Source organism: Erpetoichthys calabaricus, chromosome 1, assembly GCF_900747795.2.
Source record: "Erpetoichthys calabaricus chromosome 1, fErpCal1.3, whole genome shotgun sequence".
NCBI lineage: Eukaryota > Metazoa > Chordata > Cladistia > Polypteriformes > Polypteridae > Erpetoichthys > Erpetoichthys calabaricus.
In genome coordinates this window covers 231,134,635-231,162,318 of record NC_041394.2, presented here as the reverse complement: position 1 = coordinate 231,162,318, position 27,684 = coordinate 231,134,635, and the positions used below count along the sequence as shown (strand labels likewise).

General features: G+C 36.3%; 1 protein-coding gene across 1 annotated transcript in view; it reads right to left on the bottom strand.

The window, feature by feature from the left end:
- LOC114657174 (mucin-19-like) overlaps positions 1–27,207 on the bottom strand; it is a 125,867-nt gene extending 98,660 nt beyond the window's left edge. The window contains exons 1-8 of the mRNA XM_051928712.1: positions 27,203–27,207; positions 25,494–25,514; positions 22,497–22,555; positions 15,257–15,277; positions 14,212–14,232; positions 13,802–13,834; positions 2,488–2,719; positions 1,956–2,085 (exon numbers count right to left, since the gene is read on the bottom strand). Coding sequence (XP_051784672.1) covers positions 1,956–2,085; positions 2,488–2,719; positions 13,802–13,834; positions 14,212–14,232; positions 15,257–15,277; positions 22,497–22,555; positions 25,494–25,514; positions 27,203–27,207 — 522 coding nt within the window. The remainder of the gene's footprint in view (positions 1–1,955; positions 2,086–2,487; positions 2,720–13,801; positions 13,835–14,211; positions 14,233–15,256; positions 15,278–22,496; positions 22,556–25,493; positions 25,515–27,202) is intronic.
- Between the last annotated feature and the right edge of the window lie 477 nt (positions 27,208–27,684).

Genomic DNA, 27,684 nt, shown 5'->3' with positions numbered 1-27,684 from the left:
ACCAGAGACCAGATCTCATCCTGAAAGTACTGAGCAAAAGGCACGAAGCAACTTCAGATATGGTGGCAGTCTCTGGCAGGGCACACGTCCATGGCATGTAACCCTGTGCAAACACTGGCAGAATAAACAAAATCCACATCAAAGTATTTGGCTGGAATTTAACCCATTTACATGGGGTTGTAAAGGCAGCAATGTTAACAACTGTGCCACCACACATAAACGGTTTTCTGTTGAACTCAAAATCACTTGTTATGTTGATCTTCTGTAAACCTTAAACATTAATTACAACATTAAGGTGAATGACATTCCTTATAATGTCGTACTTATATGCCAAGTTACTTCAGGTAGTATATAAGACCATCAGTGGCATTGAAGCTGTAAATATAACAAAGAGTTTAAGTCTTGACAATTTGTAAAACAACACTAGTTATATTTTAATATATTCACATTTGAATGTTAGTTCACATTCTATATACTGACTGTTTCTCATAATCAATATATAATTCTTGTTTCCTGTATTCTATTTAAAATACTTTTAAAGTATAAAAAAAAATCTGGATGAGGAATTTGTTAAAAAGAAGATTGACACATTTATATTTTTGGTGAAATCCAATAAAATTGGCACTACTCTTCCATGCATCAGTAGTGGTCTAGTGTATCAGTAGGTCATTTGTACTTCACTTTTCTCCAAAATTTTAACTCAATATCCACTGTGCTAATTTTAAATATTATAACAGCACCATATACAAGTGTTCGGACCCTATATAAAATGCTCACAAGTTGCAGTATGTTTCACTTAGACATCATCATTTATGCTTCAGTGTGTAACCTTTGGTAAATTACATAACCTGCCAGTGCTTGTATTGTTCAGTTCACAGTTGTCCTATATATGCACAGTTCTCCCTAGCCCTATGCTGCCATATAAAACTGTAAGCTAAACACATAAAAGAAAGTGCATTATTATTTTGAATCAAGGTGTTATGATGAAATACACACATACACACACACATATACAGGGGTGCACTCTGAGCATCAGTTAACAAGCTTTAACTATGGACTGCAGTTGACAATAAAAACCAGAAAAAAACAATTCCCCTGATCTTTAATACTGCTCAATGAATTTTGGTACAGAATCACTTTTTATTGCCTTCTTTAAATATAATCTAAAATGTTTTTGTAAGATAATAATTATTTATTCTGCAGTCCCAAGGTCACTTGCTACATCAAACTGTAATGTCTTACTTTGTCTTTAAGAGCCAAGGCCAAGACTGCACTCTTGTTTTGTGCCATTTGCTAAAAAGACTGTGCACATGCATGACATTTATCTGTATTCATTATGTCAGCAGCAGTGAGACTACTTATAAACCTTTTAGGTTCTGCTTTTCACTCACACATTCTCTTCTCCAGTGGTTCCTGGTATCACAGACCAGACACCCAGAGAGGCATCTTGCTTTATATATAAAGAAGTATAAAACTCATATATACAAACTCGTGTGTAGCATGACTTAAATAATAATAATAATTTATAATTATTAATATAAACAATTATATGGGGAGCCACATCAGTCACCACCACTGTGCAGCATCCACCTGGATGATGTGATGGCAGCCATTTTTGTACCAGAACGCTCACCACACATTAGCTATTAGGTGGTGAAGGGATGCAATACAGTTAGCTATTTAAGGACAGGGGATGGTTAGGGGGCCAGAATGACTAGGCTGAGAGGGGCGATTTAGCCTGGACATTGCTCTTTATAAAGGATGTTCAGGGATCTTTTATGACCTTAGAGAATCATGGCCTCAGTGTTACATCTCATCCAAAGGACTTGATCTATTGTCCCTTGTTAGCTACTCAGTCTTCCAAATTTATTCTCCTCTCCTTAAAATATTGGTCCTTTGGGTCATTTGCCTCATTGCCACTGCTGTGATCATCTCTTATATAGAATGCAACTTACCCAGATTTTAACTATGTTGTCTCCTTGGGGTTCCCAATACACTGACAGAAAATTTCTCCTACTCTCCAGTCTCACAAAAATACCATAATGATGAATGTGAATGGATTTCTGATCATAAGGAAGAGAAACGCTGCAAAATAAACAACAACACTAAATGACGTATTGTTAGATGTTATACACCTCAGTCAATAACATTCCTAAATAAGTATAACTTTCACATTTACACTCATTAGTCAATATAGAACACATAGAATATTAATTTAATAAACACTGTTTAACAAAAAAACACTGCAATTAATCTTAAATTATCTGTTTAAGTTATATTTACCATTTTAATTAAATGTGTTAAGATTGCAACTTTGGTGACTTAAAAATATGTATTATGAGAAAACAATTCCATAATGCGTTTAGTGCTTCTCTCCTATTATAATATTCTATTCAAAGATTATATGCTGTTAATATTCACACACCTTTTTGCTCATTGCATAGAACTAGTACAAAAACAATACTGTTGTAAAAAGTTCCACAGTACCTTTGGCCATCAACTGAAATTACACCATTTTCAATAACAGTGTCAAGCTTGTCCACAGTAATTTTTATTTTTTTGAAGTTGCCATTCAGATCTCGCTGGATTTTGATGTCAAACTCAGAATTGGGATTGAGAGAATTGAAACGGCTCAACACTAAGAAGCAAGTTGACTGCAGGTAATAGAGTGTCCCATTAAAGGTTCTGAAGGACCCAGTTCCATATGCACTGCATTCATCTAAAAATCAGATAATACATGTTACTTTTGTTACTTTCAGGAAAGGACATTTTTTGCAGCATGTTCAGTATTATGTATGTATTGTTTTTTTTCCACAATTTTATTTTATATGACAAATCAGAAATCATTTTCCAGTGGGCTGCCAGTCAATCAAAGGACAAACTCATGCTTCAGTCAGCCGAACTTGCCCATCTTTGAGACAGAATAACCAGAAGTAAACCCATGGCAACTCCACATAGACAGAGATCAAAGTTTGTGTAAGTGCCCTGTGATGGACTAACACCCAGCCAGGGTTGATTCCTGCCTTATGCTATGATAGACTCTGGACCCTATAAATGGGACAGAGATAAACACACTTGGAAAACAAACGAGTGACTGTTTCACCATAACAGCAGCATTATGCCTTTTTTTAATTGTTATAAAGTGATTTGATTTCTTTGGAGTGGATTAGTACCTCTTAACATCTATTTTTATTGTATTGTATTTCTTTCTATTAACTTTATTAAAACACACAAATGCTCAAAGATGCAAACAACATCTAAACAAACCAAACAAAAATAAACAGAACACAAAGATGCCTTTAAAGATTTAGAAAGGATTTAAAGAGATACAGATTTATTAATCTCAAAGAAGATTCAAATAAATATAAGCTTCATTTTCTTTAATTATAAAGTATAATGAACGTCATAATTGACTAAATTAATTTTATAAGTTTCTGTATGTAATCTGTAAATGGGTTGCTTCTGTAGTTACCTACTTAGCCTGCTTCAGTATGAAAATGTCAGAATAAGAACATAAGAAATGAGAAGAGACCATTCATTCCATCAGCCTTGTTTGTTTAGCTAATAGCTAGGCTACCCAGATACTTTGTAAAGGTTATGAAGGCCTCTGCTTCAACTACATGTCTTGGTTGTTTTATCCAGATTCTCACAGTTCTTTGCATAAAGAAGTGCTTCATGGCTTCAGTCCTAAATGCACTTCCCCTTAATCTCCACAGATGTCTTCAAGTATGTAATTCACCCTTAAACTGACAGACTTCTTCTGGATCTACATTATCAATGACCTGGGCCTGCATTTATCAAGAGTCTCAGAAAAACTCCTAGGAATTGCATTAAAAGTCACACTAGGATAAGAATTTGTCCTAGTTCACAGTAGGACACTAGGGTTAGTGGCAGTGTACTATGAACTCAGGATGATCTTGTACTGGTCTGGTCTTACTACATATTTAAGACTAACTTTGGGAATTAGCACCAGTGCAGTGTGCCATAGAGTTGCAGTCTAGCAGCAGATCAAAACCAAGACTGAGTGCGGTTGCAATGTGCTTCTTGGAGTCAGAGAAGGGAAAGAAAGTTGCATACTAATTTATACAATCTTGTGAGCAGGCTCAGTGGACTGTATGGTAGGTAATGTTAAATTAATGGAAGGCAGCCATGCACAGAATTCACTCTAACTCTATATGCACAAAGCATACAATTATTCAACATAAAATCTTTTATTGAGCACATCTGTCTCATTTAAAATTGTCGAAAATGTTTCCAGGGCAAGATCCAACCTGCGAACGTTGCAATCAAGTTCTAGCCTCATTGGGCCATATGTTTTGGGCCTGCACCAAATTAACATCATTCTGGACCAAAATATTTAAATGCCTTTCAGACAGCCTTAGAATCACAGTCCCTCCTAATCCACTAACAGCTGTGTTTGGTGTTCTTCCAGATGGGCTTAAAGTGGAGAAGGACAAACAAACTGTAATTGCAGTTACTTCACTATTGGCATGTAGACTTATTTTGCTCAACTAGAAGAATCCAGTGGGTAACTGATGTTATATATCACTTGAAATTGGAAAAAATCTAATTATCACAGAGGATCTGTGCAAACTTTTTTAAAAACCTGGGAGGATCTAATCAATAACATTTTAGAATAAGCTTTTAAATTGGGAGAAAGGATTTTCTTCCCTTTTTTATTTTTCTTTCCTACTGTTAAAGTTTTACTCTGTGTGTTGGCCTAGCTCTCTTTCTCATGGGTGGGGGTTGATTTGATTTGAACATAGCTTTGTCAAGTTTGACTTGCTTGTCTGGAATGTTATTTGCTTTTAATAGATTCAATAAAATGTTAAAAAATAATAAAAAATTAATGAACTAATAAATTCCGTAAGCATTAAACAGAATGTTATGGAAATGAAAAAGCACAGATATGCCAAAAAAAATATGGAAACAATGTTTTTTATTCATATTTGGACTGAAGTATATAGCATGATACTGAATCAAATACATTATTTGAATGCCAAAGAAAAAGACAACCAAAGCTATACAGGAAATAAAAAAATATTGAACAACATACATTTAACTATTAATCCTCAGTAAAAAAAAGATACAGAGGTGGTGTCCCTAATTAAGATAGCATACACTGAAAAATGTTGCCAGTTTCTTACATACTATATTCCTTCGGAGTGTTGTATAGCGTATCTTTGTGAGTGTTCTCCAGATTTGATATGAGATCACCCACAATATGTATTAGAGCTTGTGCTCTGCTGTGAAGTTCACGCTGCCCTGAGTCATTTTTTATGAATATTGTTCTCTCTCTGACTAGGTGTTTGATATCATGGGCTTAGTGCCATAATTCACTTGAATTTTTGCGCGAGTTACACATGGATGTCTGTTTGAAAACAGGGGTTGGGATTTGGGTCCCCCATGGCATTTCGCATGACTCATACATGGATATGTGATTGAAGGGGGTGGGTGGGGGTTTGCTCTCAAAGAGCAGGGGCTGGACATCAGAGATCAGGGGCTTAAGCCTCAGAAGTTCCCTTTACAACGCCACTGTTCTGTATTTTCTACATATATTGGAAATGAGTTACAGTAGGATATTCACTGGACTCAGGGTGTCGTACATATGTATTTACACTCTATGATCATCGTATATAAAAGTAAAATGAGGTAGGGAGTAGTATCCCTCAGAGATTTTAGCTGAGGAATGCCAATATAATGTTTTACCACTTATGTGTGTTCTGTGGAATAGCTTGAGATACTGCTGAAACAGAAAAATGCTGGTGTTAATTTTTTTCTCACATATGCCAAGGCCCCAGGGTGCACGGCCAGGTCGCTATGACAGCAGATTCACCCATCAGTTACAGAGAGACAATTATGCTTCACATATGATTCTACTAACATTTACTTTCAATGTCATCATTTTCTTTATAGTGATTTCAGGGCTTTTTTTATACACTCAAAGTGAATAATATTTTCAATAAAGACAGCAATATTTATTTTGATCTAATATAGATTTAATCACTGTAATTATTTTCTTTAATAATTTTAAATGAGAATGTACTTTTTCCCTGTTCTATACCCATTTAAATCAAGAGGAATGTGTACTGGCACTGCATTAATCGAAAGAGTTACACTGTCATTAAAAAGTAATCTGATAGTCAGCTGAGAAAACCATGGGGAAACATGAAACCAAAACAAGACTAACTGCAAATTTGTTAAACTTTGATCTCGTTCTATTGTTCACAGCAACAACACTAAGTGTTGAGGATTGTCTCCTCTTAGTAACATATTACGTAGTCAGGTCTTGATCCGCACTTAATATGGTACTATCTCAAGTATACTGCAACTGACCCAAGAAATATTTACAAAGCATCCTACATTTAAACTCATCCATCCATCCATCCATTTTCCAACCCGCTGAATCCAAACACAGGGTCACGGGGGTCTGCTGGAGCCAATCCCAGCCAACACAGGGCACAAGGCAGGAACCAATCCCAGGCAGGGTGCCAACCCACCGCAGGACACACACAAACACACCCACACACCAAGCACACACTAGGAACAATTTAGAATCACCAATCCACCTAACCTGCATGTCTTTGGACTGTGGGAGGAAACCGGAGCGGCCAGAGAAAACCCACGCAGACACGGGGAGAACATGCAAACTCCTCACAGGGAGGACCCAGGAAGTGAACCCAGGTCTCCTAACTGCGAGGCAGCAGCGCTACCACTGCGCCACCGTGCCACCCATACTTACACTCATCTAGGAGTAAAAGTTCATGTTTGGGAATGAATGGATGATGTCATGACTTTACAACATCCCAAGCTGCAAACTGGAAATCATGATGATGGTTTGCAGTTTTCTGATACTAATGCTAAGGCTGCGCCACAAAGAAAACAATAATAATAATAATATTGGTAACACTTTTTAGGTACTGCAAAAAAGCATCTATTACTCATTTACTATTATGTAACAAGACCTTAACATAGGCTTTTTCTGGTATTAATTACACTTACAAAAGAAGAGTAAATAGGTTATTCTCTGTGCAGTGTGGCGTATAAAGAATCTCTGATATTCTGGTAAAATTACTAGTGAATATGAAGGATTCATGAGTCTTATAATGACCTATGCAAGCCACCTGTTACCTTTTCAAAGTGGTTATTGTAGTAGGCAACATTTCTCAGTGATGGATAACCACTTTGCTGAGGCTTTGTAAGTGTCATTAACACCAAACGAAGCCTTTTGATGAGGTCTTGTTACATAAGAGTAAATGAGTAGTAGATGGATTTTTGCAGTACCTAAAGTGAAATAGAAGTAATAATAGAAGAAGGAGTAAAACATAATAATTTGGGATATTGTGCTAAGCTGCATGTTATTGTTGCCACTTTGTAACAACACAAAGAATAACTCTGTAATGAGCACCAAGATGGAAAGACTGAGACATACACACCAAATGTGAGTAACACCAAATAGTGGGCATATCTTTATTTAACAATGAATACTTCATGAATTGTTCCTGCCTTGCTCCCCATGCTTCACATCACTCTTCCAGTCTTCTAGTCTCACAGAAGCCAGACATATAAAACAGTATATACATCTGGAGATAACCATGAGTGAATTTTGCTTAAAACTGGTTGGGAACAATTAGACAACTCACTGAGTGTCATATTTCTAAAACAGCCCAACACCTCATGAAGGTAGCGCACAAAGTAGGGGTGGTGATTTTGAACTGCAAAGAGCATTGCTGCTCTTGTGAATCTGGTCTGATAGAGAGCAAGCTTCTGATTATGATGAACCATCTACAGTTGAAACGTCTCCTACGAAAACCATATTAGACATATAAATGTGTATCGCTTGTGCAGAGAGCACATTGCAAGTTTTAAAAATGAACATAACCTGATGCAAGGGAAAAACTTTTCAGTAGCATCAGATTAAATATTGGCATTCAAAGACATCAATAGATGACTGCTAAACTTGAACAATATGTTTTCTCAGGTGCTGTGTGTGCTCTCTATTGTTCAGTGTTATGACAATAGTGTAGGAGTCGTTGTGAGCTTGAAATAACTATCAGCTGTATTCATGAAAATATGAACTGCAAATTATGCATTTGAAGTAAATGATGTGTTACATTCCATCAGATGGACTGCCGTTAAGAGAGATAATAACGAAGAGCCACAGGAGATGCAGATTTCAGTATTCAAAACACCTGAAGCAACGAATCCACCTAACAACACCAGTACATGGACAGATGAGGCTGCACGTCTAATCAAATAACTCAAGGAAGTTGACATTACTAGTGGATTAGAAATGCAAACATGCCATGACAAAATAGCTACAGCTTTTTAACATGTTGCATATCCCATAGACCACAATGATTATCTAACCTTTATTAACTGTTCTGTGCTGTATTTAAAATGACAAAAAGGTATTGTAGCAGATAGAGGCACTTGTGTGTGTATGTGTCTGTCTGTCTCCACTGTCACAGCACTCCTTAGAATGTGCAAGTAAATTATTAAGCTTCTGTTCCGTTGTGCTACTGAGCTCTTGAATGGAATACAGCAGTTTTGGCTTTTTGTTTTTCTCTCAGCGTCACATCATTTGTTCAGTAATGTCTGCTCTCTCCCTGAAACCTCAGAAGCTGTTTAGAACACACGGACTAGAGAAATTGGGGGTGGGTGTTTTAGGAAGAAGTTGTGTGGGTGTAGACTTTGCAGCACAGGATTTCTTCACTATTCAGTACACACTTTTTAAACGGGATGTCCCCAGATGTGTATTATTATTTCAGAATCACATCTAGTAATGCAAGATTACAATTGTCCTCATTGTTTTCCACTGTGGTGTGCCATGCCTCCCTCAGTGACAACCCTTATCTTCTGTGAGGCTTCCTGGGCTTGTAAAATATAACAGGGATGTTCCAGGGGTTTTTGGAACCCAGTTCTCAGCATACCTGATATTTTGATATCAAATACCAATCCATCCCCACATATCTTCAGCGTAATAAAACTGGCTACTACATTATAGTTTGCTTACATGACCACCTATGTGTTGATACTGTGATATCACTTGTGATTCACATACTGTATACCTGTATGTGGCAACGGTCTTTATGTGTGTGCTGATTTGCAAGAATGCAGCTTGCTTTAACATTAAATTCATATTTTCATGGGTAAATGTATAAATCTGTATACTAACACACATGTTGTAGGTGCATTTAAAGTTTGGTGGAAAATGCATAAAATGTTTAGTTGTGACATACCCAAATCATTGCTATTGCAAAACTATATTTTCGTTGTGGCCAAAAAAGTTACCAGTACTTTAAGTTTTGCTGACAGTGCATCACTTTTCTATGTGTATGAATCAATCTCATAACGTACAAGAGTTGTTAGGAATATTATTTCATCTCTGTCAAAACAATACTAGTTCCTTGTTTTGTATTCTTTTCAAAACATTCCACTTTTTCCAGGAAATGAATGCTGATATCTGCCTGAACGCTATCTTCTTGTAGCTCCTAGCAAGTTAGGACAGTTCACAAACACTCTTAAATCCTGATAAAGTTAAAATGCTTTTACTCCTGTTTCAGATAGTAGGATCAAATTTGCATCACTCTGAGAATTTTGTGCCAGTTAGGATTGTTTCCCTACTCGGAAATGCTTGATAAACATGGGCACTGGATTAGGCTCTGTCACACTCGTGTGCATGGGAAGCAGTCTAAGGGCTTAAGTGGGAATAAAGCACAGAGTGTGGGCTTAATTCATTGTACTAATGCCTCTTCTCCCTCTCCTGCAGACCTCCAGAAGACAGACCTGCCTAAATCTCCTCCCACTTCCAGGCAGCATTTCACAACCCTGTTGACCTCACTTCCACCCGAAGACACAGCTCTTCCTTTCCCTCAACTTTAAAGCCAGAGCACTTTTCTTAAGTTTCATTCTATGTTATGACTCAGTGCTTTGTGAATACTCATTGTTTGACCTATTTTTTTTTGGCAAAATCAACACTATACGGGGTGGAATCCCCAAACTTTCATATTGGTTCTTGTCTCTTATTACAGCCCTCACACAGTCTCCTCTGCATAAGACCAAACAGATTTAATTCTTTGAGTTTGACAAGAGTGTTCTTGTCTTTTTTGGGGGACATGGTGACCAGAGTTGCACTCACTGCTTCACAGTCTCACAAGTTCATAATATAGCACAAGCATAATGTCCCTGGTGTAATGGACAGCCGGGTCCCATGCCCGGCAGGGATGCCCCTGCTGCATCTGTTCTGGGGGAGCAACCATGGACAGTAGAATACCTCCCCCAGGACGCTTGGTGGCAGCCTCCCTGGCGGACGATGATTCCCCAACGTAGCGCATGGGGATGGAATCCTCCACAGCCTGGTTCGTTGCTCGGATGGCCGCTAGGGGGAGCTGAATGGAGTCTGCAGCCCGGCTGGTCGAATCTTCAGCCCCACCCGGAAGTGCAATTAGAACCAGGTGGTCAAGCACCTGGAATGCTTCCGGGTGGGTTATAAAAAGGGCCAGCCACCACCACTCAGAGAGCCAGAGTTGGGAGGAAGGAGACGACGCTTGTGGAGGAGTGGTGGAGAAAAGGAAGGATTATTGTGTGGTGTGGAAAAGAGTGCTTTTGGGACTGTGTATTGCCTGTGGGTCACGGGGAAGACGTGCGCCCACGGGTGAAGAGAAAAATAAAAGTCCTTGTTTTATACGTGCCTCTGTGTCCTTCTGTGCCGGGTCAGGTGCCTATATAGCGCCTTTTCTACACTGGATTTTTATTCAATATATTTAACAAAATAACCTAACATTCTATTTGCTTTTAAATTGCTTCTGCGCCTGCTTAGATGATAAGAACATTATGTTAACGTAAACCCCTAAACGTTTTTCAGAGGTTGCTCTCTTTAGAACAATGTCTCCTATCTTACATTTAGATCTGATGTTCCTTCTACCCATTCATTTAGCATTATGCACTTTTCTACAGGAAACTGCATTTTCCAAGTGATTGCCCAATTCTGAAGCTTGTCCAAGTCATTTTACTTTTGCTGCCTCCTCAGTGTCTACCATTGGTTCAATTTAAATGTCATCTGCAAATTTCGCAAGATTACTAACTATACCAGAATAAATGTCATGAACATGTCTCAGAAAAAGCAACAGTCCAAGGACAGACCCCTGAGAGACTCCACTGATGACCATGCTCGATGTGGAGGATTTTCTGTACTCTTGGTCTTTTATCAGTTTACCAACTTGGGATTCAGTATTATGGATTACCTCTGATGCCTATAGAAAGTTCAATATTAGCAATTTATAATAATGCTAATATAAATTATAATTGTTCAAGGCTTGATCTAAACCTGATTGTACAGAACTTGGAAGACCAAATAATAATTCATTTGCACATTAATTAATTTTTAATTTTTTTTTTATAATAATACAGCCAGAGAGAGAAAACATATACTGTTAGTGAACTTTATACTTCAGTGTTATGTGGCACCTGTGAAATGTTTTAACCACTAAAGAAGGAGTGCCGACTGTTTTGAAACATGTGAGTGTTATAGACGTATGTAACTCATGGGTGTAGTTACCACCTGGCAAATCTACACTGCTTAAAGTATTCATGAAACTACAATGCGGGCTATCAGGAGCTCTCAAAAGCTTCATCTATTGTACCTGCCCAGACTACGAAGTATGGTGTTAGGTTTAGTTTTGTTTTCTTGTTGTTTGTTTTGCTATATATGTTTTTCTGATTATTCTCTTTCATGCCCTGAGCGTCCAACTCATTTAAGACTTGGCTGTAGGTTACATTTTTTTTTGCCTTTTTATTAAAAGATGTAATTGTTTTTTGGTTAGTCAAATTATGGAACCCATACAATTAACAAATGTATGTACATTCCTTATGTAATTTTGAAGGAAATGCTGTTGAAATAAACCAAATGCATTCATTCCTAAGTCACACTGTATGGCAGCTCAAAATCCTCTTTGAACAGTGCAGAATCCAAATCATCAACAACGCACAAAAAATCTTCTTCATTGGATTGTATAACAAAAGCGACTGCAGGTGTTTGATGCCACAATGTAAGGAAAATTTATGGCAAATATTTCTGTAAGTCAGTTCACTTTATGGTGTTTGACACCTACCAGATAAATGTAAATGACATATTCAAGCCAAATTTTCTTTATATTTAACCTTCTACCTGTTGATGTCAACTTTTGCTGACGCCAGCTTTTAGCCTTGACTTTTATTGATAACCTCCTTGATTAAGTTAAGCATCAAAGAATCTTTTGAATTTGTCATTTTCTGAATACACTTAGATTTTTCAATTTTTCATTTCTAATAGTGTTTTATTTTATAAATGCTTCAATGCCATGGAGGACACCATTTTTGATTACCGTTGCCACAATGATGTTGTCATCTTTGAGACAGTTTAAAAGCCAGCACTATGTGTATTCTAACATCAGGGATTGTGAGGAAAACTTTGAAATACAAAGTGTAAAATAATTGTTTATCATTTCAATTTTTGGGTATTAAGTTTGATTTACTTTTTAGACTTGATTACTGAATAACCTTCTGGTTTCAACACATTGGTTTCATGGTTCTCCTAGTACTGTATTGACTTTGCACATCAAAAGACTTAATGTTTAATTTCATGATATCTTTTGCTTTTGTGGCTTGCCATTTCAGCATTTGTTAAAGTCATCTGGCATAACAATAGAAAGAAGGACCTACTGATCCTAAATAGCCAAGTAAAAAATGACATTTTCTGTAGAAAAAGAGCCTACTGAAAGATGAAGGCTTACATCAGGAGCTGAGAAAAGTGAAGAAAACAATGCTGTTGTGAGCAGTAGGAGAAACAGTTATTTATACTGCAAAAAAGTTGTCTAGATAATATTTCTCAGTAAAAGGACCTGTTTAATTTGGCTAATCAGACACAAGCACATGCCCATAATTGTATAAAGTGAGCTTTATAATATGGCGGCACGGTGGTGCAGTGGTAGCACTGCTGCCTCGCAGTTAGGAGACCTGGGTTCGCTTCCCGGGTCCTCCCCGCATGGAGTTTGCATGTTCTCCCCGTGTCTGCGTGGGTTTCCTCCAGGTGCTCCGGTTTCCTCCCACAGTCCAAAGACATGCAGGTTAGGTGGATTGGCGATTCTAAATTGTGCTTGGTGTGTGAGTGAGTGTGTGTGTCCTGCGGTGGGTTGGCGCCCTGCCCTGGACTGGTTCCTGCCTTGTGCCCTGTGTTGGCTGGGATTGGCTCCAGCAGACCCCCCTGACCCTGTGTTCGAATTCAGTGGGTTGGAAAATGGATGGATGGATGGATGGAGCTTTATAATAGATTAAGCCAATGCAGTTAGACAAGCACAAAAAATGAAAACAGAAGAACAGCCAAGTGAAGAAAATCAATAAGTAAATGGACAGATAATGAAACTACCTTCTGAACTTTAATGTTACTTATTGCCCAAATAAATTGGCATCTTTTTTGACTCAACTCTTACATTTCATCTACCTGTCAACAACATTTTTAGTTTTGCTCTGTCCTACTTAGCAGCTTGTTTTCAATGTCTTTTTATTTTATTTGTAATTGTAATACTCTTAAGCTTTTATAAATCCTCTGAGTCTTTCTGTTATTCTGGTCTCAGTCACCTTATTCTCCTGTAATTTACACTTGTACTTCTAGTTACATGTTTAGCTTTAAGATGCTGTCTAAGAAGTTTCTCTCCCTGTCTTGCCTTTGTCTCTTGTTGAATCTTGTTCTCCTTTTTCCTAGAATCTTGAATTCACACCTTCTTAAGCATTTAATAAAGGGTTCCACCCATGAGTCACTTACCATAGTTTATTCCTCCTGAATCTGGTGACACAGCTACAAACATAAGAGACAGTTTCATAATTATTGCACTTGACACTATTAAGAAGGAAATAGTCCATGATATTCTATAAGCCTATGTTTATTCTTAAAAATAAACTGCATCATTTATAATAATTAAAATAGGGTTGGTGTGTCTTATTATTGTATACTGAAATTCCTAACTTCTACTTTTGCTAATACTAGTTTAAAAAAATGAGCTTTATGCATTTTATAAAGAACACATTAAACAAATATTGTTGGCTGCATCTGGAGATAAAGTCAGATTATAAATATAAAATTAAATAAGTACAACATTTTAATTATTGAATGAAACTAATCAAATCGACAGTATGTTGGTTTCTGTTTTCCAAAACAAACATTGTGCCACTTACCATGAAAGGTGACAGCTGCATCTAGAATTAAAATTTAAGTGTGCATGTTAAATGGAATAAGCCATATTAATTACTGAATAAAACTGATCAAATATCTCATTGGCAGTTTATTTTTTCCATCTGAGTCCTGTTTGATTTTTAATTAAACATTTCTGATATTATTCTTAATAAATTAAGAAAGTACTATACAATAATCTGTTTTATGGATGAACCATCTCTTTCAGTGAATAATTTACATGACAGAAGGTTTTATAAGATATCAGAGTTAATATAATAGGGAGAAGTAAACAGCTGCACTTCTCCCAACTTACACAAGTAAGGAATAATGTCTCTGTGATCATATATTATTTATTTTGTTCATTTTTCCATTCTGTAGTTCTTTCTCATTAGATTTTATTATTTTGGTTTTGTGAAATTACAATTGATAACTTGTTAAATTAGGCAGCATGGAGTGGAATGGAGTGGCAGTGGAGACTTTCAGCTCTAGAGTCCTAAGTGCAGACCCTGGCACTGTCTGTGTACAGCTTGCCTATCCTCCCTGTATGTGCATGAGGGGTATTTTATTAATGATTCTCCTGTCCTACCACATCCCAAAGGTTACACACACACACACATTAGTCTCTTACCATCTTCTGAATCTGGTGACACCAGCCACAAACATCAGAGACAGTATTATAATCGTTGCATTTGACCATAAAAACAAGGAAATAGTTTGTGATGTTCTAGAAGGCTGTGTTTCACTCATTAAAAAAAAACTAATTGTAGTAATCATAATAATTAAAATAGGACTGGTTCTTATTAGTGTACATTAATATTCTTAATTTTTACTTTGCTAATCATGACTTCATACTAATTTAAAAAATGACCCTTATGCACTTTCTAAAGAACACATTAAACAAATATTGTTGGCAATTGAAGATAAAGTTGAATTATACATTTTATATTAAATAATCCAAAGTACAAAATTTTAACTATTGAATAAAACTAACCAAATCTACAGTATGTTGGTTTCTTTTTTTTACAAAATAAACATTATGGCACTTACCAGGGGAGGAGGCAGTTACATCTGCAATTAAAATATAAGTGTATATGTTATATTGAATAAGCCATAGGAAAACATTTTTAATTATTGAATAAAATGGATCAGAGCTCTCATTGGCAGTTGCTATTTTCCATCTAACTGCTATTTGATTTTTAATTAAACATTTGAAATATGACTGTTAATACATTAATAAAATACAATAAAGTAATCTGTTGTTTGGATTAGCCACCTCTTTAAGTGAATAAATAACCAAAGCTTTTACATGATATTAAAGTTAATTTAATAGAGAGAAGTAAACAACTACACTTCTCCCAAATTAAGCAAGAAGCAAATAATGTCTTTGTCAGCATATATTATTTCTTTTGTTCATTTTTCCATTCTGTAGTTCATTCTCACTAGATTTTAATATTTTGGTTTGTGAAATTACACTTGGTAACTTAAGTTAGACATCATGGAGTGGAATGGAGGGGCAATGGAGACTTACAGCTCAAGGGTCCCAAGTGCAAACTCTGGCCCTGTTTGTGTGCAGTTTGCATGCTCTCCCTGTATGTGTTATTATAGTGAATTCAGAAAGTACTGATTTTTTCATGTTTTGCTCATTATACCTCCAGTTTTTAACGTAATGAAAATAGATGTTCTTCAAATTAATGTATAACAATCCACAAGCACTTAAACATAACAATATACAGTATAATGTCACAAATTTGTTGTAGAGGAAGGCAACACATACAGTACAGTAGCAATGCCTCTTTAATTGAAAGGTTAAGTTAAAAAGTTTCCCCGTGAACCTGCCCTGGATAGGTGGGTTAAGAAAACGGATGGAGAAAAAAACGTGTTCTACCTAAGAAAATAATTAGTAGTTACTTTTAAAAATAACTATTATATACATATTATAGATATATATCACATTTCTTATAGTGGATAAACGCTCCAGCCAGCCCAAATGCTCCTGCTAATTCAGCTCCAAATAACACCACCCTGCACCAACAATCAACCCCATGGCTAGAAAAAGTGAAAAGTAACTAGATTTTTTTAAAAATATCTGATTACTGAATCTCAAGTTTCATTAAAGAAATTACACCTATGAAAGACAATCCCTTAACATTTTTTTTCCTGTAGAGTTCAAGAAAAGAAAACTCTATAAAGACATTTCCTCCTTTGTCAGTGTGAGATGTGGGATGCATCTACACGAACATTTGCTAGGAGTCTAAGTTATCCTGTTTTATTCCAAAGTTATGCTTGTTAGGGTGATTACACTAATCCTTCCTGAGTGAAAGTGGGTTTTTGCATAAGTATGCTTTCTAATGGACACCAATTGTCAGGGGCAACACCTGAAGGAAGTATGCCCAATGTATGTGATAGGTATCTTGAAGGAGCAATGTGCAACTACACAACAGGGGGAAATAGTGGCCTAGACATGATTCCAACCCAGGATGTTAAGGGGTCAAGAAACACATCTCACATCTGACCCTCGTCTAATAGAGAGTGTGGTCACAAAGGTGGTAGAAACATAAGAGGAAATGGTCCCAACTCAGAACAAGCAGAACTAAGCTCATTGTGTACCTATAAAATAGGAGTGGCATGTATCTAGTCATAAGCCTAAGAAAGACTGTGCCTGCAATTGTCTCTTTAAGAGCATTTTGTCTTTAAGAATGCATGGAAACCCCAATCTTTAAGAAGAAGTATTAACCTGGTTTCCCTAATGAAAATTCAGGGCTGTCTGACTCAAGGCAAAATTTCCAAACCTAACTGGAACTGTCCCTGTGATGTTGTTTAAAGTCAACTTGTGGCCAAGAGTTTGTTTAGTGTGGAATTGGAAGCTGAATTGATATCAACAGTGAACTGTTGAAAGAAACTGGAGATGATAGTGTTATGGGGGGTATGAAGAGAAAGAATTGCTTTTGGATTGAAGCAGAGGGCAAGTGTTTCAAAACATAGAGAAGCAGACTGGAAGCTGCAGTGGGGTTGTTATTTTGTAATTACTTTATTGTTTGTTTCTATGCTTTTTTATATTCTGAACTCTTTGACATTGGTCTCGATTAGAAAATCACTTTGAGGACAACACTTTTGAGATTATAGTACATCTGTGCATATATATTCCAACTGCACTATGTAGTATTTACAATGGATGCATATTTCTGTGGTCATATCGTAGCTTTCCATTATGTCTCAAAGTATAGATGGATGGTTCCTAATAACCATACTGGGTTAAGATGCCAGAAACCTGACATGTCCTATGTTAAGAGTACTTGATTTATTCACTCTTTACCAGAAAAGGCTTTGTTGGAATATAAATGTCATAGCCATGGCGATCCCAGCTAACATCTTCTAGATTCCCAGAGGAACATGCACATGTTTTATAAATGTACCAGTACAGTACATGTGAATCAATGACACAATACTATGTCGTTTTGAACTAATTGCTTGCAAATATCCACAAGTTAGTTTTTAAATGTCTCTATTTTTAATTCTGAAAGCAATAACAGAAATAAATTAGAGAAGAAACATCACAAAAATTAGGTGGACTAATTGCCATTGTCTACCAATGTCTCTTCTGCTCATTTCATAAAAGATGGAAGAATGTTTTTGCCCTTTTGAACCTATGTTTCATTACTAAGCTGACTATATAATGAACTAGAAAGAAATAAGGCATAGTTCAAGCTAAAAAATTTGGTACAGATAATGCCTAACACTGTTTGTATTGGAAAGAGGTCACTCCACACCAAATACTCTCTACTTCAAAATAATGGTAGAGGCCATTACTTCTCTCTCTGTTAGCTTAACATTGAAAGTCACACACTGTACATCACATTTAGTAACTAACATTCTGAGAACATGTGGCCAGACTGCATGCCTTCTTGATTTAATCTATTTTTTAATTTTATAAGATTTATGACGTTAAAGGTTATTTATTTGATTTTCTTTAACCAACAAGGTGGATTCTTTCAACAGTAATAGCTTTAGTTATGCATTTGTTGCTTAATTATTTAGCTACTATTCTGTACTGAATTACCCCCAATTCTGCAGCTTTAAATTTTACAGATTGAAATTAGGCTCTGTGTAGTGTGCACTTAATATAACTAATATGTCACACTGATTTATGTTTAAAATGGTTTAGCAGACACAAACATAATTTTTTTATATATTGGCATATTTTGTGACTCCGTTAGAAACAAGCTTCAACAGTCTCTCCCACATTTAAACTACTACTGGATGCTATGAAAATAACGCATAGGAATTCAATGTAATTCACTGCTTAGGTAAGCTTGAAAAAACAAAATTCTACATTTTTACATTGCAAATTTCAAAAACAGTTGCAGCTAAATATAGCTCAATACAGGAGCCTCCAATGCAATTTAGAGGTATGGGCATAGAGCACAGAAGGTGATGTTGTTAGTCCGCTGTTATTGAAGGATATAGCATCATCATGGAGCAAACTCCGAGTCTAGGTCCTCCCTATACTAGCAGGATATAACTTAATGATTTGCCATTGGCAGTTTAGAACAAAGAAATCCCAAAAAAAGTTGTCTATATAGGACATAGCACCACAATGAATGAAACAAGCGACATTAAATAAAAACATCCTGAAGTGTGGTAAATGACTTCTGTGCAAATTATACGGAAAAATGTGTGGAGATTCTCTTAAAGGGATTTAGGCAAATTGGAACTGAAGAAGTGTAGTCTGAAAAAAGTTATCTTCTTTACCAGGAATGGGACACACAAAGCTGCACAGCTAAGGTTTAGATTTACATAGTAGCAGACCTACATTTTTAGGGCCCTTAAACTTGATCAGTTATGGAACTCCTTTCCACAGGGTGTGGTTAACCATTGTTATCTTCTTTAATAGGGTTGTTTTATGACAGATCACCACAAATATTTTTAAAAAATGAACTTCTACGCTTCAGATTTTCATTAAAAATGCTGTACCGATCTACACTCTACTGTTATTATTTTTCTAACCCTTTCTCATACAGTAGATGCCCAATGTTTTAAGCAATATAGACTAAAGTCACTTCTGGGGCCCATGTGGGATTAAGAGCCCTGAAGCTTAAGCTTCATTAGTTTCATAGTGCATCTGCCACCTGGTTTTACATTATAAGTTGATTTACAGTATGTACTGAATGAAAAACAGCTTGATGCTTTGAAATCATTCTTAAAATGTTTGCAGTAAACCTGGCAATTTTCAGGCTGCTTTATATTTTGCCCAGTTTCAAAATTGCACTGTAGGGTAAGCCACCACCCTCAAAAATTTAATGATTTGATGTATTGCCAAGTCAATATGCTGATGAAGCGTTTTGAATCAAAGACTGACACTGGTCATATGTAAACACTTCTGCTAACTTGTTTCAGTAACAGTTCATTTTCAAATAATTTTGCATTAGTGCAACGATATTTTCTGATTGGTACTATTCAGGTCATAAAATGATTTCTTCAAAATATCACATATATTTGTCTGTTTCTTTTTTGCCTGGTACTGCGTTGACATTGTGCACCAGAAGGCGTGAGCTTATTCAGTGCGAGCAGGAGGACACAGGTGGCCAGTTGATGTGTGCTATAACACACTTGACCTGGTGGCGATCAACGCACATGTACTGTACAAGGCATTCACAGGGGCCACTGAGAAAAGAAGAGTGTTCTTTGCTCACCTTGCAGAGGAACTTCATCATCACTTCTTACAAGAAAAGGCGATGGATAAAACAAAAGAGGATGCAACATCGACAAGCTTCTGTTCCAAGAACAACGTTTCCCCCAGCCCCTTCAGTGTAATAGTAAGCACAGCACAGAGAGAAGTGTGAGCATTACAACAGGTACACATGTCGTAAATGTAGAAAGGACGGTCCTTGGGTGTGTGGGAACTGTTAACATTTGAATCTGATGATTGCATATAGCGTGGAACTGACCTCTCTGTACTATTCTTTCCTCTGCATGTCCTGGAGTACAAAAGAAACAACACCATCCACCAAAAAGTGGAGACTGCATGGGCAAGATCGAAAAAAAAAAAGTGGCCACTGATTATAAGCGCAAGAAGGCATACGAATGAATATGAATAATGTGAATAACGTTGCATCAGTGCGACAATGTTTTCCGAAATGTACTATACAGGTCATAAAATGAGTTATTCCAAATATTATATATACCTATGTCTCTTTTTTTTTTGTCAGTGCGGCTTTGACATCATGGACCATAAGGTGCATACTAATTCAGCGTGAGCAGGAACACTAAATAAAACTGAATAAAAAAAAATTCAAGTGGCAGTGAGATACAAAGCAGGCAGATTCACCAGCGTTTGTGTGTCAGCTTTTATCCCTCCAGATCAGAGAATTTCCAGTTCCATCGTCTCAAAACACCACTCACATCTACAGTTATTCCCAGTTTCAGATAAAAAGTAACCGCGTCAGATCTGGAGCAGGGGGTGGGTGTTGTATCATGATCGTGACTGAGAGAATAAAAGTGAAGGAAAAAAAAGGCTAACTTTTACAAGTGCTATAAATTTACACCGGCTGTTACAGACACAAATCAAATGTATGTTTTTATTGTATAATATTAACAGTAAGAGTTGCTCACTACTCAAAATGTTAAATTTGCGGGGGAGATGGTTTTGAACTCACGACTTCTGGATTATAAATTGGCAGATCTAACCACTGCATCATGGAAGCTGTCATATTGTACTTGCACCTTTTGTGAAAGTGTTTATTTCATATTTGGCCATCAGCCTTCACACATTATACAGTTCATGTCTACATTTTGTCATTTATTACTGAAACATGAAAAACGTTTCTGTTTTAACGATGTGTTTACATAGCTTGTTGCAGACACAAAACACACATCAAATTATTTTCCCTTACAATTCTGGGTAGCTCATTCCCAGATAATCAATCAAGGCAGGAACTGGGAGAACTTCTTGCCCGTTCTGAGGTGGTGGGGGGAATGTATAGCAGGCTACTTGCAGCTTGGGCTTATCAACACATTTACAAAACAAAAGATGCTGACGGAGAGGTGCGAAGGGATTTAAGGTGGGCTGGATTTTTTTTTTGGAGTTTTTTCATAGGCTCTGGTAATTCTAGTGTTAAGAGGCTGCTTAGGTACTACCTTATCCACTAGATTTTATCTGGAGTAAAAGAGAGTAAATTATTTGATTCAAATAGCCATTTTTGTTTAACTGAATTTTGTTATGCTTAAAATGGAAAACGTGCATATCACATATGTAATAATAATTGAAAATCTAATATGCAGTAATTTTCTACTTATCAATATAGGTAACTAAAAAAATAAGAATAGAATGTTTTCCATGACATGATGATGATCTTGATATTAATTTTCAGCAAAAAATTGTTTTTTGATTTAAAGTTGGCAATAAAACCTTTTAGAAAAATCTTTTTATAAAATGGTTTTATAAAAATAAAATTGATACAAAACTTACCACCACTGTAGTCACCAGAGTTGTCATCAGTAGTTTGGGAGTTGATTCCTAGTATAAAATATATAGCAAAGTTAATATGTTCAATATCACAAAAGATATCACAATATTAAGTGTCTTCAACCAATACTACGAATAAGTTGTTCTATTGTATGAAATACACATCATAAGATCTCACGTTCACCCACACTGTTGCCAATCCACATATCTTAGGACAAAGACTTACAAATTACAGAAGCCATTTCTGGTGGAGAGATAAAACAGACCAAGCAGAGCTACAAGGATGAAGCTGAAAAGGCAAAGCTGGCCTTCTACTTCAGATAACATGAACAAGAGTTTGTGGCATTATAGCACTCACTGTTGAATCTAATGAGAAATATTCAGTCCACTGGAGATTAAGTTATTTCTTTTTCTCCTTCATTTTTCAGTTTTAAAGTAGACAGACCAGCAGCTATTCAACTACTAGTACTTTGGGTATTATTGTCTGTTAGTCTCAAACCAAAGTCACTGCAGTAGCACAATAAACTTACATACAAGTCACTGAAGTACTGTATTTACTTAAATATTTAAGAAGCGAAGAGAACATTTCATAGACTGATCCATTTAAAACTCATGATTTCTACTGACTTGCACATCAGTTGTTAGGCAAAGAGCAGCAGAATCTTAGATTAAATTGTGAAAGGTAAAGAAAAGTACTGAATGCACGTTTAGGAAACGAGCCATTTTTTAATTTCAAAAGTGCCTTTAAATTTCTGCAAATTATTATTTTTTGTTATTTTTATTTGTATATTTTCAATTATTTAAGGATGTTTTAATTTTTTTTACCTGTGATCAGAAATACTCCAAGCAGGATGAGTGCCACTAAGTGCCTCATGATGTTGGGCCTTCAGAAGCACAAAAGAGTACAGGAAGATCAGAAAGTGATCTCCCTAAGTGTGGATGAGCACACACAAGTGAATCGCAAGTGAAATCATAATATTAACATATAGGTGGTCATGGAAGCAAATTGTATCGTAGTAGACAGCATATTACCCTGAAGATAAGAGGGGCTGGATGGGTGACTGACAGTGATATGTCACACAAGTACACAAATCTCTGCATTCCATAAACCGGTGGAACATTTCCAATACACTTGACAAGCCAGGGAACGTTCAAGAAGGCAGACAGAAAATCCCAGGGTATTGGATAAATAGAGCCCAGTAGAAGTTAAGGGGAATCACTGAAAGAGACATTGCACGGCATAATAAGAGACAATCAGTAGCACTGGAAGAGTGAATGCAACTTCAGAAACAGTGCAAATATAGCTGTGGCTAGTTTCAGTAACAGTTAACAAGGTGTTTCCTGTGGCCATAACAGCAAGAGGGTGATTCATCTGGAAGTTTGGCTGATGATAATTCATTGTTAAATAAGCATGCCTGATATTTTGTCTTCCTCACATTCATTGTATGTGTCTTAGACTTTCCATCTTGATTCTTGTCATAGTATTATTCTTGATGTTGTTGTGAAGTGGCAACAATGATGTGGTGCATAGTGCAACATCCAACTTTATTATGTTTTCCTTCTTCTTCTACTACTTTCAATACACTTGCTCCACCAGATTTTCAAATTTGATATTCGCGGTTTCAGTTATTCTTGAGTTAACAGTGAAATTTTAAATGGGAATATTTATATTTGTTGAAAGATTACAGGAACTCATACCCAAAAATATATTATAATATTTGTGTAAGCGCACTACCTTTTATACTATATTGTTGATATTTTTAGTTAAAAAAAAGAACAATGGTATCTATACCAGCTACCTTTCAGCTTCACTGCTCCCTTAGTTACTGAGCAGATCCAGGCATCTCCTCCCAGCTGGTTTGCACTAGCCACTCTCACATTCTTACCCTCTCTCTCTGTCTTTCATCTCTACTGAAAATCGCATAGAGCTCTAGCCATCCTTTTTGGCACTCACCTTTCTCGCGTACTCACTCATTTATCAGTTTGCTTTCCCTCAAATTCTTTTTCTCTTTCTTACCTACCCCTCTCCTTTTTATCTGTACAGCCAGTCCTACCATGTCACTAAACAGCAATCAACCATTAAAGGCAAATGCATGTTCATGCTGGTTAACAAGTAGGGTAAGGAAAAAAAAGTAAAAGCAATTAATACATCAAACAACAAGAATATTCTGCTGGAACACACCCCACTACAGTAAGGGGAAGTAAAAATATTATGTGCAAAGTTTCACATTCAAAGGGGTCTTTTGCCCCTAACCCTCATGAATGTGAAGGGTTTTTGTCTGTATTATTATTAGAAGTAATAGAAGTAATAGTATTACTATTATTTATTTATTATTACTGTATATTATTTATGGTGCAGCCTTAGCATTAGTATCAGAAAAAAACAAATGTCATCATGAGTGCCAGTTTGTGACTCGGGATGCCATAAAATCATGATGTCATTCATTCTGAAATGTGGCCTCCTAGTCGTTGCTGGGACTAGGAGTAGGATGCTTTGTAATTTCTCATGTTCTACTCTAAGTAAGAAAAATTCTTATCATAGTCAGACTTGTAGTGCAAATACTAGAAGTAATTCCAAGAAGCTTGATAAATACAGCCCAGGTCCTGTGGGACTATAAGTTTTCATACCAGTGGCCAGCTTTGGCTGTGGATATAACAGATTGCATTACAAGATTCAGAAACCTTAACTGTATTAAGTAGCCAAAGAAAAATGATTCAATGCAAGCAAACAGATTCAAGTTAATTCCTTTTCAATTTCAGTGTGCATTATACAATATGTGTCATAATAAAAATATTTGATAAACAAAAGTTGAAAATCTAAGAAACATTGCTCTGTTTAGAGACCCAGAACATGATGATGGTGCTCTCAAGAAAATCACCAGTTTTGGAAATATTGACTGTGGCACAACAAGAACACAGTTATCTGTGGTGGGTGAAATTTAACGTCAGTAAATGCAAAGTATTACATGTAGGAAGTAAAAATGTTAGGTTTGAATACACAATGGGCGGTCTGATAATCAAAAGTACACCTTATGAGAAGGATTTAGGATTCATAGTGGACTCTATATTATCAACTTCCAGACAGTGTTCAGAAGCCATTAAGAAGGTAAATAGAATGTTAGGTTATATAGCATGATGTATGGAGTACAAGTCCAAAGAGGTTGTTAATGCACTGGTGAGAAATTACAATTGATAACTTGTTAAACTAGGCAGCATGGAGTGGAACGAAATAGCAGTGGAGACTTAGAGCTCTAGGGACCTAAGTGCAGACCCTGGCCCTGTCTGTGTGAGTTTTGCATGTCCTCCCTGTATGTGCATGAGGAGTGTTATATTAATTAAACTCCTGTCCTCCCACATCCCAAAGGTTACACACACACACCCATTAGTCTTTTACCAACTTCTGAATCTGGCCACACGGCCACCCAGCCACACACATAAGAGACAGTATTATAATTATCACACTTAACAATATAAACAAGGAAATAGTTCATGATATTCTAGAAGGCTATGTTTCATTACAAAAAATGAATTGTAGTAATTATAAAAATTAAAATAGGGTTGGAGTCTTATTAGTGTACACTGATATTCTTAATTTTCACTTTTGTTAATCATGACTTGATACTAGTTTTACAGAATTACCCTAATGCATTTTCTAAACAACACATTAAACAAAGATTGTTAACAACTGCATCTGAAGATGAAGTGAAATTAAATATTATATTAAATAATCTAAAGTACAACATTTTAATAAATTGAATAAATCTAATCAAATATACAGTATGTTGGTTTCATTTTTCCCAAAATCAACATTGTGGCACTTACCAGGGGTTGAGGCAGATACATCTGCAATTAAAATATAAGTGTACATGTTATATTGAATAAGGCATAGGAAAACATTTTAATTATTGAATAAAACTGATCAGATCTATTATTGGCAGTCTCTTTTCTCCATCTGAGTGCTATTTGATTTTTAATTAAACATTTGTGATATGACAGCCAAAAAATTAAGAAAATACAATAAAGTAATCTGTTGTATGGATTAGCCAGCTCTTTAAGTTAATGCATAAGCAAAGGTTTGATATGATGTTAAAGTTAAATGAACAGAGAGAAGTAAACTGTACTCCTCCCAATTTACAGAAGAAGAAAACAATGTGTTTGTCAGCATATATTATTTCTTGTGTTAATTTTTCCATTCTGTAGTTCATTCTCACTAGATTTTATTATTTTGGTTTTGTGAAATTACACCTCATAACTTGTTAAATCAGACAGTATGGAGTGGAATGGAGTGGCAGTGGAGACATACACCTCTGGGGTCCAAAGTGCTGACCCTGGCCCTGTGTGTGTGCCGTTTGCATGTTCTCCCTGTATGTGCACAAGGAGTGTTATTTTCATGATATTCTTGTCCTACCACATCCCAAAGGTTACAGTGCCTTCAGAAAGTACTGTTTTTTTCATGTTTTGCTCTTGTTACACATTGAGTTTTTAACGTAACGGAAACAGATGTTCTTCAACTTAATGTATAACAATCCACAATCACTAAAACATAAAAATAAATAATGCTCCTGCTAGTGCAGCTCCAAATAACACCACCCTCACCAACAATCATCCCCATGGCTACAGAACATGAAAAATATCCGGAAATTGTTAAAAAATATCTAATTAATAAATTTCCAGTTTCACTGAAGAAATTACACCAATGAAAGACATCTGTGTGCTAGATATCTTGAAGGAGCAATGTGCAACTACACAACAGGGGGAAATAGTGGCTTGGGTATGATGCTATTACAGGATACTAGGGGGCAAGAAACACATCTGACTGTGATCAAATAGAGAGTGTGAGGTCACAAAGTGTTAGAAGGTGGTAGGAACATGATAATATTAAATGGTCCCAACTCAGCACAAGTAGAGCTAAGCTTATTTTATATTTATAAATTGGGGTGGCAGATATCTAGTCTGTGGAAGATGAATGTTCTTTTCATTCCCTTGTACTAATCCTTGTCTAAGGAGTTAAGCAGAAGTAAGCTTTAAAAACATGCTTTGCTGAGGAAACAGAAAAAATATTTGTCAAAAGGACTCAAGGTCTAAGCATTCCACACTGAGACTGCCTTATCACGTTTTCCCTTAGTTTACATCTGAACGCCATAACAAAGGAGCCAAGAAATCAAGTTGCAAAATGGGCGTTGAAGGGGCTCAAGGATTGTGTAAAATAAAAGTGTCGACTGTTGCATTTCATAATGATATTAAATCACGCATTCTAGGGGTATAAAAACTTTGCCCCACCCAACAAACAGTTGTTCAGAAGAGCCCTGACACTGTCAAGTAATATTGATTGCCTGTTTTTCTGAAACCTGCTCACTGTGATGCTGCAAAATAAAGCTGCTATTTAACCACACCTGCTGTCTTGTCTAAGTGATCGTCCACAAGTCATAAATCTTAAACCTATAAGGTAGTGGAATATACCGTAGTAGTGGACTAAAAAGATTGGGACTACATTGTCTCTTTAAGAACATTTTGTTGCTGTTTAAACTCACCTCATGGCCAAGAGTGTGATTTAGTGTGGAATTGGAAGATGAATTGGTATCAACATTTAACTGTTGGAAGGAACTGGAGATGAAGAGGAGGTGGGGTATGAAGAGAGGGCACTACTACTGAATGATATGAAAGTAACGCATAGGCATTCAGAGTAATTCACTGTTTTGTTAAGCTTGAAAAAAATCTACATTTTTACATTTCAAATTTCAAAAGCAGTTGCATCTAGAAATAGCTTTGGTTTCAATAGGATAACCTCCAATCCAAATTAGAGGTATTGGCATTGGGCATAGAAGGTGACTCTTTACCAGAAAAGGCTTTGTTGGAATATAAATGTCATAGCCATGGCGATCCCAGCTAACATCTTCTAGATTCCCAGAGGAACAGGCACATGTTTTATAAGTGTACCAGTACAGTACATGTGAATCAATGACACAATACTATGTTGTTTTGAACTAATTGCTTGCAAATATCCACAAGTTAG